Genomic DNA, 15,358 nt, shown 5'->3' with positions numbered 1-15,358 from the left:
TGCTGTTACAGGTAGGCTACTAAGAGGAAAGAAACAGTGGGGGAGCAAAGGGGCTGGTGGGCAGCAGGAGAAGCTGGACATTAAGCAGACCACCAGTGGTACACCATGCAAATGCTGGTTTCTATCAGGACATGCTTCTATAGTGAGCACAACTCTGCCTGTGACAGATCAGAGGGATCAGACACCAGAAGCACCCTCAGATTGGGAGGTTTTGAGTCGAAAGTGAAGAGCCAGGGGGCAAACAAGGGGAGAAAACAGCAGCATGTGTCTGGCTGATCGTCCAAACCAGCCCTCCAGCAGGAAGGCAAAGGCAGTCTGTTACCCGCGAGCTGATGTGGTCAGGGGGGTTCATCATTCTGGGCTGGGGAGCTCGCCCACACCTTGCAGGGACTCACGTGGATGGCTTGCACAGAAGCGAGTTGTAGGTTTATGCAGTTGAGCAGTGGAGAGAAGTCCCTACACACAATCCCCTTAATTTCCAGGGGACGTGTTACTTGCTAGGGGTCTGCCTCCCAGAGCAGGGATGCAGCTTTTGGTCAGAAATACTGCTGGAGGCATCTCTCCCACCTCCTCCTCACCCAGGGCTGCCTGCTCTGGCTCAGCTGAGGAGCTCAGAAGGCTCAGGTCGATGGTTTGCAGGGACAGATGGTTTGCAGGAATTTTGTTTGATTCTTTTCTTTTTGGTTTGTTTAAAAATGTCATCCTTTCCAAGCATCTCACTCAAAGTACCTGGTCAGGTGGGGTCTCTTGATGCTAACCCCCTCTGTAGAAAAGGCTGGCGGGTAGACAGCAGAATTGCATGCGTGGGGGGAAGTGCCTACTGCCTGTGATGCTGTCCTGCAGTCTGCATCAGCTTGGACCAAAGAGACACAGCTTTTCTTCTTTTCCTCTTTCTTCGACTGCTGTCAGATCCAGAGATCTGGAATAGCCAGGGAAGAGCTTCAGCTTGCTTAAATGGGTTTGGATCTGGCTTGCGTGTAGCGGAATAGGCATTTCCCCAGTGCCTGCCCAGCTAAATAGCGCTCTGGTGCAAAGCTGTTTCTTCGCCTTCCCCACAGGCAGTAACATGGCTGTTTCAAAGATAAATTGGCCGGTACCCTGCAGTAAACAGCTAAGATAATCCCTGGATAACACTATGCTTTCAAGGAAGGACAAACAGTCTTGTTATTAAGGGGTAAGACTTGAGCTCCTGGGTCCTCTTTCTGGCTCACTTATCTGCGCTCCAGAAACATCGACCTCTTTTCACGTGCCTAATGTGGCGGCGGTGCTAAAGCAGCACATCGGTGCAAGGGGAGGTTGTGGGCCATGGAGATCCTCCTTCTGCTAGCAGCAAAGTGTTTCTAAGGTGACCCAGATCCCACCACCCTCCCTGCACGCTGCAGCAGCGGCAGAGCAGCAGGGAGGCCCCACTGTCAGCACTGCAGTAGTCTGTAGGTCAGCTTGCAGAGTGGGTTTGGATGTCCTTGTAAGTCCTCTCCTGAGAAGACAGCTGGAAGGGCCTCAGGATTTTATCTCCTGCAGTGGCATTCCTGGTTGAGATCTCCCCAGCTGAACCATGCAGATGCAACAGTTCAGTCAAGCATCCCTGCATTGTTACACTGTGGGTCAAAGGCATGTCCCGAGGACATCTGGAGTTGTGTGACCTCCCCTGCTTCAGGTTGTCCTGTAAGTGATAGCAGCAAGAAGCACGCCTGTACATGCTAGGTCTGAAATACCTGTCTGTGAAAGATTTTGAGGATGATGTCAAGGTCCATAAGCCACCCAGATGTGCTGAGTTGCCATGGGGGATGAAGAAGTGATTGAAGAGGTGAAGGACTAAGGCAGATGATGCCTCTCCTTTTACACCATGGACTTCTTTCTGTTTTCACATCATTGCTTGAGACTTCGGTGAGGAAGGAGTCTGAACAAAGGTAGGATTTGCTGGGAATTTGTAGGACCTTCCAGTTCAAATAAATTGTAGGGCATGTGGAAAGAAATAGAGCAGGCAGCGGACAGGTCACGAGATGGAAGTGGCCAGCAATGTGATCCCTGGAGGGCCGTGATGTTGGAAGAGGAGGTGGAACTGGATGCAATGGGACCTGGGACAGGAGCTAAATTCATTTCTGCTGTGGCTACGCAAGCCCATCTGTTCTCTGCATTGATGCCCGTGTTACCGGAGATCGGTGAATGGCTACAGTCAGTCAGAGAGATTGGCCACACATTGACAAGGGCAAGGATTGCATCTGTCTAGCCATCTGGCACGTTCAAAGCAGGGTCCCCCGTCCTCAGTCACCCAGGCCTGAATGTCAAACACCTTTTCATCCTGAATACACACAGTTGGGCTTTATCAGCCAGATGTTCAAATAAGCTGAGATGTCTGGCTCATTTGGGCTAACAACTCCCCATCCTCACTTTGATTGCCTGGACAATCTCAGCACAGAAACCACATGGCAAATGAAAGCTATTTCATGTGGGCAGACCCTTTTGCCAACCAGAGTCCTCTAGGGGCGCACACAGGTGATGACATCGAGTGAAATCTTCCATGCAGAGCAGCCAAAATTGTCCTGAACTGTTATTTTCCTGCTCACTCCTTTGTTTTGTAAAAGTCTTTTTGCAAAGCTGCTGATGGAAAGGATCATGTTGTCTGCAAATGTACTTCAGCAGAGACCTGATTGCTGCAACTTCTCTGCCTTCATCCCTTTGTGGCAATCACTTGTCAAGAGCACAGCGCTGGAGGGGACCCTGCTGCAGCAGAGGCTGTTCTGGTCATGGTCACACTGTCTCCAGTGTTGAATGGCAAGTGAAAAAGAACGAAAGTTCTGTTGGGTTATCCCAGACTTGTAGACCTGCTATCAGACTTGGTGGCTTTGTCCAGCTGAGGAGCTACGTGGTCCATCAAGTTCCTCCCTCGGCTTTGGCCATGGTAGAAACACCAAAAAAAAGTTACAGGGCGAGTAAATTCTGTGCTGTCAATGCATATATGTCATTGCCATTGACTTCACACAAGAGTCTCGTATACATGACCAAAGCCAGCTTAAGTGGTTCAGTGAGCTGGATCTCTGGCTCATTGGTGGCAGGTGGTATGAGGCAGGAGATGAGGATGGCTTGATTTCAGCTCCAATGAACACCATTACCATGCTTGTTTTTTCTTGATGCCATTTGATTTATCAGATACTTCAGAGAAAAGGACTTACTAGAGGTCCTGGAAAATTTGAGGTGGAAGTAGAGACTGTCACAATGTTAGAGAAGACATTAGAGAAGCTGGAGAAGAAACTTTCTGAAGGCTGGAGAAGTGGTACAAGAAATACCAACAGGCAAGCTTTTGAATTTTTTTTAATTGGGAGGCAAAACTGAAGTGGATTTTGCTCATCAGAAATGTTCGAGGTGGAAGAGATCTCTTTGGGGACATTGTTTTGATGTAGGCTTTCACCCAGTGGCAAGGTCTGATGCCATAGTGTGTTCAAACCTTTCCAGCACTCCTCCTGAAGCTGGTGATGACCTGAGAGAAACTCAGCACTAAGGAATAGTGATGGTAGGGCTTGGGTTTGGTAAGATGTCTGGATGCTGAAGGCAAACCACTGTTCCACAGTGCTACAAGTCATGAAAAGTGTTGTTTTTTCTGGTGGGTTTTTTTTTTTGGCCTACACACAATAGCATCAAGGGACTTCCATGCCAAGATCAGAGCCCTTTCCTCCTAGGTTCACAAGCTCAAAGGTGGTTGTTACCTCTCAGTTCTTAAGGAGCCCCAGGTCAAATTATGACCACTGAAGACCTTTGGTGTGTTCACAATGGAGCCTTTCGGTGGGACAGATTAAATATATGATGGAACCTTTTCTAGTGGAAGGATTTGACTTGTATTCCTGGATCTTGTCTCTGTGGAGGATACCAGAGTCTTAATTTTCAGAGCTCCTCACATTCCTGCCCCCTCTCCCACCCCAGTGGATCAGCCCCTCTTAGCCATGTCTCTGAGACTTTGGGCCATCGTAATTTTCATCCATGGCTAGTACATAGGGAGTGGAGTGCTGAAGCAGCAGAGGGCTCTCTGCAATTACGGCTCTGATACAAATGCATCCATACATGCGGGGCCATTGGTATGCGCATATTTATCTTTGCATCCACATCAGCGGCAAGACATATTTACTGTTTAGATATGCACATATATTGTAAAAATCCCCTGTGCCAATAGCAGTGTATATCTTGTAAGTGACATCTCCAGCGCTCCTCATGATTTCCAAGACACCGGCGCTCTTCAGAACTAGAGTTTGTGGCTGTTTGTTTATTTTTATTTCCTCCCTCCCGGTCTCAGTTTTACGGCCAGGTTTGTTAAGTTTCAATAAAATACCGGTTAAGTTTATGGCATTTTTATTTGTTATTATTGTTATAATTTTCTTTTGGTAGGGGAAGGTGGGATGAAATGTTGCTCTGCGGGGGGCAGAGCGATAGCAGTGCCCTGTCAGGTGCTCAGGGATTCCCGATTCCTCTTCCCGGCTCTGCCACTGATTATTTGTGTGATCTGAAAGGTTTCTGCTCACTTCAAAGGAACAGGAGGATACTCTCCTCTTCTTGTGAGCAGTCGCTGCAAAGTCCTTTGGTTCTCAGCTGTGTGGGAGTACAAAGTCATGTTACTGCCCTGTGCTTTTAAGCCAGCAGTCAAAGCGATGATTCAGAAAGCTGGGTAGGGAGCATCTTTGTGTGTGCAAAAAGGGCCCATCTTCCTGCTAAAAGCTGAGCTGTGTCAGGGTGGGCTATCCTCAGCCTGCCAGCTCGTTTTCCCAAGGTGGTGGTTTTTTTTTTTTGCCTTAGAAGTAGCGAGTAACCTGAGAGGTCGGGAAGTGACAGGAGCCCTTTGCCAGCTGAGCAGAGGAGATGGTTACAGCTGCCTTCTGACTAGTCCCAGTGCTTTTAGCAGCGCTGTGGGATTGCTCTCTGGAACAGGTTGGGCAGGGTTGACAGTGAGCACAGGCAATGAGCTATTCCTGGCTCTGCTCTTTTCAGGCACCGGTGGGAGGGTCCTGATGCAAGACTCGCTGTGCTCAAGATGAGTCTTCCTCTTGACTGTCTTGGGTGTTGTATCTAGCAGCGATGTTTCTGTTTTCCTTCAATTCTGAGAATTGCCAGCACCTGACAATAGAACCAGTTGCAAAGAGAAGCAGCAGAGAGTTTAGTGAACGTGAAGTCTCCAGCATAGACCTCCCACCTGCTCCCTGATCTTACTTGGAGGTGGCTTCCTTCAGAGGAGCCTCCCTGGGCCACCACAGGGCAGAGCTGGGGTCTTTGCAGAATGTTTCTTCCCTCCCCAGCAAAGGGAAGGGGATTGCCAGGTGTTTCTCAGAGTGTACGCATGAGCCATAGTTGGGCAATTCCACCAGGACTGTGGTTGCCAGTCTTCCAAGTTGGAAGTGGCAGTGGAGATGATGAAAAGTGTATTTGGGGTTGGAGCTGAAAACGTAGCTGACCTGGGCCCCTGAAGTCTCTCCTTTCCAAGGCTAACGTCATGTGTATAACCAAACCTTGCACGTTGAGCTGTCTCACACTTAACGCGCTGATCTGCACGAGAAGTTCTGAAATAATCCCATAAAACCTTTTTATTTATTTTTAACCCACTTCCCTCCTTCCCCGCCTTCCAGTTACACGATGGGTTTGTTTCTCCTGTTCAGTAGTTGAGGAGGTACTCAGATATCTCAAAGCTGGAAGCAGAAAACCTTGCTTCTGCAAAGGCGGGATTTTTTTTTTCTTCTTTTAATTTGTGGGTTTTTTCTTCCTGATCCCACCCAGTTGTCTTCACCGTTATCATTTTTTAGCGTAACATGGGCAACTGGTGCATGCAGTGGGGAATTTGCTGACAGAGCTCGTTCTTCTGGGGCAGCTGGCCCAGGAGGGCTGTGACACCCTTGCCTTCTCTCATGGCCCCGCACGATGAAAGACACGTGCCACCGTGATGGGTCCTGCGAGTCTAGCTGAGGCACCTACACCTTTTTGCGAGTTCGGTGCGCTGTGGTTCCTACCAGTGGTGGGTTCCTGATGTCCCGAAGGCAAACCCCCTGCACCCCCCGCTCCCTGGCAGAGCTCCCGGTGGCTGGGTGGGAGCTCTGGCTGTGGAACTGGGTGGTGTCTGGATGTGCTCGCCCTGCGGAGCGCAGTGTGGGGTAGACTTACCCGGCCCGCTCTGAGCTTCTCAGAGCCAGCAGCAGTGTGGGCCTGGTTCCCCCTGCTGACAAGGCTTCCGCTCTCAATAGCGAGGCTTGCTTGGGTAATTCTGTTCTCCAGTGCAGTCTGCTGGGTGGACAGCTCCAAACCCTGAGATTTTTCAACGCTGCCTGAAGGATTTTGATGCCCTGAAGTGAAGGGGAAGGGCTGCCTGAGTCCTCCAGGCTGGGTTTTGTTTGTCTCGGTCGAAAGCATGAAGAATCCTTCCTCCAGCTGAGGAGCTGTTGAAGAATGTTCTTGGCATTGAGCTGTAACAACATGTGGCTTTGAATAACCTCAAGAGTGCATCCTTTTTTTTGCTTGCTCTGTTCTTCATACTACTAACCTGACTGTGTGTTTTGTTTTTGTGGTTGCTTTGCATGTTGTTCCTTCCTCTTGGCTGAGAGTCATGGGGTGGATCTTTTTCCTTTCTGTGATTCAGGTGCCTCACTCTTTCCTTTCCAGGTTCTTCCAGTTCTTTTAACATGTCAAACTCTGGAGATTTGTTCATGAGCGTGCAGTCTCTCAATGGGGATTCTTACCAAGGGGCCCAGGTTGGAGCCAACGTGCAGTCACAGGTAGGGACCCATCCGATGTACTGCCAGTGAATGCATTAGTGTTGGAGGAGCCTTTGATTGTATTGGCACTTCTCCCTCCCGTCCGAAAAGAGCAAATCTCAACCAGCACAAATGAACCAACCAACACTTTAAAAAGGCAAACCAAACTGAAAAAAAACCAACCAACCAACCAAAAAAAGCAACAGCAACAACCACCAAAAAAAATCAATCCAAAAGAAACCAAAACCAAACACCCGACCAAAGCAACAACCATGGTCTTGAGGAGACTTGCCCACACTTTGTGAATGCATTTGGCTCTGGCTTGATAGTCGTACTAGGAGGAGAGGAGGTTTAGGAGAACAGGCACGAACTCAAACGAAAGCAGCTGAGGTTTAGGTTCTGCTTGCTTTATTCTTCCAAGGGAAGGGGCCAGATGTTTGGACTGGTGTCTCGTTTTACAAGGCTTCCACTTACTCCTTTGATGCCAAACCAGGTGTCTGCTGAAAGGCAAGAAACGTTCAAATACACAGCTAGATTTTTTTTTTTTATTTTTATTAAAAAGCCACCCTTCACCATCTCTCCACCCCCGCCAAAGCACAGGCACTCACACCACCCATGTACACAGCAGCAAGACAGAGCGAGGGAGCTTTGAGCAGCGTTACTGAAACGTCAACCCATGCTTTGGGCAAAAAGAAAGAAATTCAAATACCCAGGAACTCACTCAGATCTCCCACCTCCCATCCAATGTCCAGATGTGCCATGAGTCCACTCCCTGGCATCTAAGGCTCTGTACTGTGTTGAGAGAGACAGCCACTCTGACACTTCTGCATTGGGCAAGGAGAGCTCTCTAAAGCTGAGGTTGCTCCCCTCGCAGTGCTGGACGCAGAGCGAGCGTCTCATCCGTGGGCGACGGGACATGCTCGCCACGCATGGCGCTGCTGGGGCTGGGCTGGGGGAGTGGAGGGAGAGGAGCGGGGTGCCCAGAGGAGAGCTGCCGGTGCCTTTGCCACGGTAGGTATATTTCCTTTCTGGGCCCTCCAAAACGAAGGTGCTCGGCCGACTCCGAGGATCTCCTTCCGCTGCCGTGACCTTCCCAGTGCGTGGGGCCAAAGGGTGGAAGGGGTAGGAATGTGGGTGGAGCAGTGGTGGAGCCGGCCACAGCGACGTGCTCCAGGACGTCCGACCCCACGCTTGCCACGCTCTAGACTGGGGACCAAGGAGAGCGTGACGGGGCTGCCGGGGCAGGCGGGGGGTGGTGAGGGAGGCTGGAGCAGTCCTCTGGCTCGGCTCTCGCTGCAAGACCAACTGCGGTTCTCTTTTACCCCTCTTTAAAGATATACCTTTATTTTTATTATTGTTATTATTGGTACCGTTTGTTTTTGTCTTGCCAAAGATGAACTGAAGCGGCTTAGCCCACTAACGTTTCGTTCACTCTAATTTGTGTCTTTGTTGTCGTTGGTCTGTTTAGGTGGATACCCTTCGCCATGTTATCAGCCAGACAGGAGGATACAGTGACGGACTCGCAGCAAGTCAGATGTATAGTCCGCAGGGCATCAGTGTAAGAAAAAAAAAAAAAAAAGGCTTGGGTTCTTGTTTTTTGGGCTTTTTTTTTTTTTCCATTTTCATTTTTGTTCTCTCACTACCAATTATTTCAAAGCCATAGGGCTCAGAATGCCACTTAGTAGGACTTGTCTTTGCTTTTACGGTCACCTAGTTTATTGCTTCTGTATCGGTGATGCCAACGGCAGAGCTTTGCCCACAAAAAAAGTGGCGACCGGGCAGGCTTTGTGCAGGCAGCTGGCGTCTAGGACTGTCACAGCCGATCAGCGTTTGCCCGGCACCTGCGGCCACACGCGCTCGGCCGAGAGGAGCTGCTAAACAGGTGACACCTCGTGTAACCACGGTGGGGAATGTCACCACAAACGCCCCGGTCCAGAGATGGCTCCACGTGGAGGCCAGTGGCACCATCCTGGAGCAACCATCTAAAAATAACCCATCCCTGCCTGGCTGGCATCCGAAAGCGTGGCGGCGATGGGGTTGGCAGCAATAACAATTGTAAATAAAAGGAGGAAAAAAAACCAACAAAGCCAACTAACATTAACCCAAGAAAACCTCGCCCAACCGGGCTGGGGGAGGATGCGAGGGGGAGGGCAGTCTCTGGAGCATCTTCTCCTTGTTCTTGGGTGTGCTGGCGGGTTCTGACTAGCATGAAAATTCGTAGCGACAAGCTGTGTCGCACAGGGGGAAATTGATCAGACACACACAAGGAGAACCCAGTGTAGATTCGGGACAGCAATCCAACTTCATTTCTCAGATCAATCGTCCGCCATCTCAGCGGTGGTGACAGCAAGCTGGGAGAAGAGAGCAGCCTGGAAAAGGAGGCTGTGAGCGCTGAGTGGGTGGTGGCAGTGGTGTCCGGGCTGGCACGGAGGAGGGGACGGCTAGCCCTGGATGTGGCTGGCTGCCGCTGTCCCCACTGAGGAGGCTGAAGGTTGAGGTGTGGTGGTCTTGGGCTGAGCAGGACGGTGATGGTCCTCCAGGTGGGATGGTGGTCCTGCAGCTGAGCACCCCAGTGGGGTGTACCATCCAGTCCCATCACCTTGGGACTCGTGCTTTTGTCACCTTGCGTATGACCATCTTCAGGCCATCGGTGTGCCAGCGGCCACTGTGGTCACGGGGAGAGGGTGCGGGGAGAGAGGTGAGGCGGGACAGGGGGCTGCGCTCCCCTTTCCTGCGGGCGCCGGGGCTTAGTGGGCGGCTTGACGTCAGGAGGCAGAGGCAGGGAGGATTTGTGAAGTAATGTAATTGAACATGTGCAGATAATTATGTCTCATTACATAAGCCCGTTGCAAAAACGGCACTTGGAAATGCCACATGAAAGAGCCTATCGTTCTGCATTAATTTCTCCGTGCACTGAATTTATTCCCTTTCTGGCTTTTTAATACTTGGAGAGTAAATGAATTGCAGGATGATCATGATAAGAGATGATACTTTTGTATAAATTAAAATACCCCCAAGGAAAGAGGCTGAGCTGATTACAGTTGCAGTTGGCTTGGAAAATAACAGTGGGCTGGGTTAAGCCAAAATTTTGGGGGGAGGGTTGCTGCCGGGGATTATGAGGCAGGGAGGGGGCAATGGGGGAAGAGGAGAAGAAAGAGGTAGTGGAAACTCAAAAGCCAAATAGGACAAGGAGAGCTGGGCTGGTGTTTCTGGCTGTGGTAATGGAAGAACCAGTGTTACCATGAGCAGCACTGGGAATCGGTGAGCTGAGAGCGGCAGGGGCTCAGTGGTCCCCCCTGTGCTTCCCAAATGGGGATCTGGCGTGATGGCTCCTCAGGCTGGTTTTCCAGGAGGACAGACGCCCAATTTGGCCCGATTGGATGTTGTTCAGAGAGGGACAGAGTGGCAAGTGGGCAAAGGGACCACCTGGGTTTGCGGGTGATGCCTCATTTTCCCATAATGCTGTGGTGGGCATGGGGAGCAAGGCAGGGAGTCCAGAGCTGAGCAGATAGTTTAGGAAGCATCTTCTGGGTTGTCTGGATTGTCTGTCTGTTCCCAAATGTTTTCCTTCCCCCGTATCCCGGGCAGCATGTTCCTGCCTGTAGCTTTTATTGTCGATGTCTTCCCATGCAGCTAGGTCCCTTGATGGGTGCCAGTCTGTCTGCTCCTGAAAGTGTGGCTGCCCCCTGGGAAGCATTGGTCCTGGGCAGGGTCTGGGCGAGCTGCTCGGGGTAGGCAGGGTGGCTGTCTCGTAGAAGGCAGGGCTTCCCTGCCTCTCCCCTGAACCCCTTAATGCCAAGGAAGGGCAGCGGGATGCAGAGGAAAGCTGCTAGTGACACAGAAAGCTGCCGTCTCTGCATCACCCGAGCATCCCCGTGAGCTGGAAGGAGATGAGCCGAAACCTAGTGAAGAGCCCTGTCACAACGATGTCTGCACGGGGCTGAGGTTAAGTCATCCCCGGAGCCCGTCAGGGCTGGGAAGTCAGCGGCAGGTTGCCCAGCTCCGCTGCTGCAAACCTTGGCAGGGTAGACAGCGCTCGGGGTTTGCCTTCCTTGATGGAGGATGAATTTTTAAATGTGTGTAAGTCGTGACAGCTGAGAGCAGGAATCTACCCGAAGCCTGGTTCCCTCCATGGCTCTGCTGCTCAGCGGCTGACAGACCGCTCCGCGGGGCGAAAAGGGCTGGAGTCAGTTCTGCATCGTTAGCAGGATAATGGGCGATGTCCCAGCCATTGTGATCTCTGTGACCCACAGTGATGGCTGAGGCAGAGTGAGAGCAGCCGCCTTCTCCTCCACAGGTGGAAACCGCGTCAGGCAGCACCGGTCCCGGCAAGGGACGGGGATGCTCCTGGGTATGGAGGGGTGGTAGAGGCAGGAGCTGTCTTGGTGATACCCAGCCTTGGGTAGCACTGAGAGGAAGGAGGGACCCTCCCACCTGCAAGGTGAGGTGTTTGGGGCCAGATCCAGCCCTTCTTGCAAGCTTTGAGGTTGAGGGGTTTTGCACCATTAAGTGAGAGATGTTAAGTGTCTGGTCCCTCTGGACTGGGCTTGTTGTGGGGGTCCAATATGTACCTGGCCGGAGGTCCCTGGGGCTGGGAGTTTCAAAGCATTTAGGTGTCCAGGCTCTGGCAGGTTGCAGTAGAAGTTGGATCTTTAGTGCTGTAATTCTCTGGAGAGTCCCAGCCCAAAACATCGCCCTCCTGCCGCTGCCCAGTACATCCACAAAGTGGTTTAGTTCCCCCATCTGCTGCTGAGTGAATGAGCTATAGCCATCTTAAAGCAAAACCCTTTCAGAAATTTGGTTTTGGACTTGATTTAATTCAAGTTATAGATGATTTAAAAGTCTAAAATGAGGGGCTGTTTCTAAAGTTCATCAGAGTGCAAGCTTTTGGATTTGAAAGGGCGGTTGTGCCAAGCTGTGCCTATTTTCAGAGTAGTGTGTGTGACCGTGGTGGTGGTGGTCAGCGGCAGGGCATGCCCTTGGGTTTTGCATCCACTCTTGTTGGCAAGGATTGCCAGGCACTGGTACCTCTAGGCGGTGAGACTTCCTCGCTTGTTTGTGGGGGTCTGCGTATGTACCCAGCCAGAGGTCCCTGGGGCTGGGAGTTTCAAAGCATTTAGGTGTCCAGGCTCTGGTAGGTTGCAGTAGAAGTTGGCTTCTCTGGCTTTTCTACGAGGAAGTAGAAGTCTTCCTCGCTCGTGCCGAGACCCTTTTCTTTAAGAATTTGAGCCTTGAAAAGAAAGTTTGTTGCTCTGTTCCTCAGCAAGGTACCATTCGCCATCACGATCAACCTATGGTTCATGACCATGATCACAAGCTGGGATATAGAAATGGGTCTGGCAGGGCTTCAGTGCCCTTGGTGTGTCCTGAAGACTGCCACTGTGACCCTTGGGAAGTGGTGGCCAGTCGAGGCTGGATTCTCTGGTGTGTACTAAGAGCTTCAGTGCGCATCGTAAGACCCTGACACAAACTCTTAGAAGTTCAGAGGTCTGAAACATCTTAGAGACTACTCCCTGTCTAAGACTTGCTGGTATCAGGTATGTTTGGAGGCTGACCTGACGTCCTACCCCATTGAGAGCGGGACAAGGATTTGGTCACAGAAGGTGGGGCATCCAGACAGCCTCTGTGTGAAGCAGAAGGAGCCTTTAAAAATTGGCAGAAAGTCATCTCCCAGCCCCACGTAGGAGGCCCGGGCGGAGAGCCAGGCAGACTTGCTGGAGGTGACAAAAATGCCGTGAGACCTGTGGAAATGGGCACCAAAACCAGTTGCTTCAGCAGTTCATCACCGGAGGTCCACTTAGTGGAGTGGTGCTCTGCTTGGACAGTCACCAAGGCCTTGCCCCGTGCTCTGGCACCAGAAGGTGGCATATGAAGAGGAGTCTCAGAGACCATTGCTCTGTCTTTGGCTTCTGCCCCACCTGAAGATGTCACAGCTGTGTACAGGGGGCTCCCCAAGGAGCCACAACCTCCTCATAAGACTCCCTCATCTTTAAGGGAGATTCCAAGCAATTTGCTGCAGTCAGATCCCAAGGGATCTCCGTGCTCCGGAAAGAGGCAGGGCCAGCTGGGTGGAATCGGATGCATCCTGCACGTGGCTTGGCCTGTGCAGCAAGGGGGTGAACTCCAGAAAGGAGGGGTGAGTGTGGATGGTGCCTACATGCCCTCTGCCTGGGGAGGGATCCGGCCTCCTCATGGAGGGCTTGTCCATACCAAAGGGTGGCATCGAGATGGGGCCTCCTTTCCATTGCTTGACCCATAACCTGGGACCTTCTCAGGCTGGGGGAGCAGGAGGGTGTGGGGTCTGTGGAGGGTGCCCTGATCCAGGTCAGCCTCTCCCCGAGATCTTGCCTTCCTGCTGGATGCAACCGAGATGGTCATCGGCAGCACAGACTCCTGCAACACACGAAGGGTGATTCCCAGTCCGGAGTACCATGGGGCTCCCCAGCATTTTGGGGGGGCAGGGTGCTAAATATGGAGGCACCACAGTTGCTGTCTGCAAGATGCTCTCCCTCTCGCTCCTTCCAACTGTGACTGGCACGCAAAAGCCTCACTAAAAATAGTTGAGCACAATAGGGACGGAGCCCTGCTCTGCACGGCCCCCTCCGCTCTCCCCCCTCCTGCTCGCTGTAATGACCCTGCAAACACTAAATGGCATCTGAGTGCATTAAGCAGCAAACTCTCCGGTGACATAGCAATTACGGCTCTGAAATAGATTTGGTGCGTCACGGAAGATAAGGGTTTTGAAAGTTTCTGTTGTGATTATAGCTTGTAACTCCAACAAATAACAGGCTTGGTAATAAGAGGCTGCCAGCACAGCTATTGTGGTTCTCTCTCACTGATGGCACGTAAATTGCTATTAATGTCCTAAGTGTACTTGAATATGCCAGTCTCGGGGCGGTAGAGTTGGCTCTGTGTCTCTCTTTACGTGGCCTGTCGTTGTCGGGCTGATAATCTACAGTAATTGCTGCCTCTTGCAGCGGTCCAAGATGTGTAAGGGTAGATATTGCATCTCAGGGAGCGCAGGGACGGTGGGTTGGGGCCCGGGTGTGGGTGGAAGCTGGTGGGGGTGGTGGGCACGGTGAGCCCAGGGTCTCTGCAGACAGGCGGCATGCAGTGCTGGTGATGTTTGTGTATATTCTGGGTTCATGCTTGCACCCAAAGTGAAGCAGAGTGGGGTTTACTGACCTGCTGGCAAGCTCAGGTCACGATTCCTGTCTTCCCTGCTGTTGCCTGAACCCCTTCGCACAGGTTCCACGTGCGTGTGGAAGAGCACACAAGCCCGTTGCGTGAGTGCACGCCTTTGTCCTTTCTGTTCTGTGCATGTCCTGCTGTAGGGTGGTTTCACCCCTCAAAACACGCGTTCCCGCGCCGCACCCGTGGTCGGCTCTTTGCTCCCACCTCAGCTGCCTCTCGGGCAGGTAGGAGCTGCTCAGCAGCGTGGACAATCCACTGGCGAGTCCTGCACGGCTGCTCAGCACCTCGGGGCGATGAGGATTTTCCTACCTTTACCCAGCTTTGGGGGCCTCTGGGCCAGTGAGGGATGATGCCGCGTGCCAGGAGGCGGCAGGACAGGCAGCCAGAGAGGGCAAAGCAGCCCGGGCATGTCTAGAGCGGGACGGCGACTGCCGCCAAGTCAGTCCTGGGCAGTGGTTGGGAAGGATTAATTGGCTGAGCACTCAATCAATGTCAGAGTGGGCAGAGGATACAACATCTGCTCCTCTCCAAAGGGGATGGCAGCCGCGGAGGAGCAGCTTTTGTCCCACTGCTGGCTCCTGTCTGGGGCAGCCAGGGTTGTCCCATAGCTCTGCTCTCAAGAGGCTGGAGAGTTTGTCTCTGCGTCTGCTTTTAGGAGAAGCGGCAAGTTGTCCACCGTGCTTTGCTGTACAAACCCTCGGATGAGAGAGATGTATGTGGTGGTAGCACCTGCCTTGTGCTGTGGCTTGGGGTCCCTCGAGAAAGGGTGACAGGGAGCGTGGAGGACCAGCCCCAGGGCAGCAGAAACTTGTTTGTGGTTTTACTGCAAAGCAAGGAGGGCAGTGGGAGCAGAGAGGTGGCCCAAATACCTGAAAGCAGCCTTCAGGGTGGCGGGAGAGGTGTCTGGGCAACGTCTTCCCCACAGCAAGGCTTGGTGCTGGCGGCTTCCCCCCGCAGAGGGACCGTACAGCATGAGGGATGCCCGGAAGGTCAGCGAGGGGGTAGTGCATGGAGCTGTGCTGGGGGACACGGCATGGCTCAGCAGTCCTTTGGGACCTGTTGCTTGTTCTGCATGTTCATAGCACCTGGGTCCAGATAACACTCCAGGACGGGGTTTCTGGGGTGAGGTGTTTGCTGTCCATATGGGAAAGGGTCCGATTTGTGGGTGAGCAAACCCCAGACAACCAGGGCTCAGAGTTTCTGCAGAAATTCCTATTTTTTAAGGGACAGAATTTCCATGAGCATTTGCAGTTTATCAAAACCCATGTTTTCAACCAAGTTGTTTCTGGCCTCATCCCACTGATGTAGCTGCATGGTCTGTGGTGGGATGGGGAAGCCAGAGGGGGCATCTTTGCCTCCTACATCGGCCCCTGCTGAGGGAGAAGAGGGAGGTCCAGGGTGGATGGGTGGATCGGGTAGGGCCAGGCACGCTGCTAGGTGAC

The 15,358-nt window shown here is 52.2% G+C and overlaps 1 protein-coding gene across 3 annotated transcripts in view; it reads left to right on the top strand.

Annotated features, from left to right (window-relative positions):
• PBX1 (PBX homeobox 1) overlaps positions 1–15,358 on the top strand; it is a 135,594-nt gene that overhangs the window by 115,160 nt on the left and 5,076 nt on the right. For 2 of the 3 annotated variants that reach the window (XM_037404081.1, XM_037404082.1), the window contains 2 exons: positions 6,631–6,743; positions 8,191–8,280. In XM_037404081.1, coding sequence (XP_037259978.1) covers positions 6,631–6,743; positions 8,191–8,280 — 203 coding nt within the window. The remainder of the gene's footprint in view (positions 1–6,630; positions 6,744–8,190; positions 8,281–15,358) is intronic. The other variant, XM_037404084.1, reaches the window with a different exon arrangement.

Source organism: Falco rusticolus, chromosome 11 (genome assembly GCF_015220075.1).
Source record: "Falco rusticolus isolate bFalRus1 chromosome 11, bFalRus1.pri, whole genome shotgun sequence".
NCBI lineage: Eukaryota > Metazoa > Chordata > Aves > Falconiformes > Falconidae > Falco > Falco rusticolus.
This window is presented reverse-complemented; position numbering and strand designations above follow the sequence as displayed.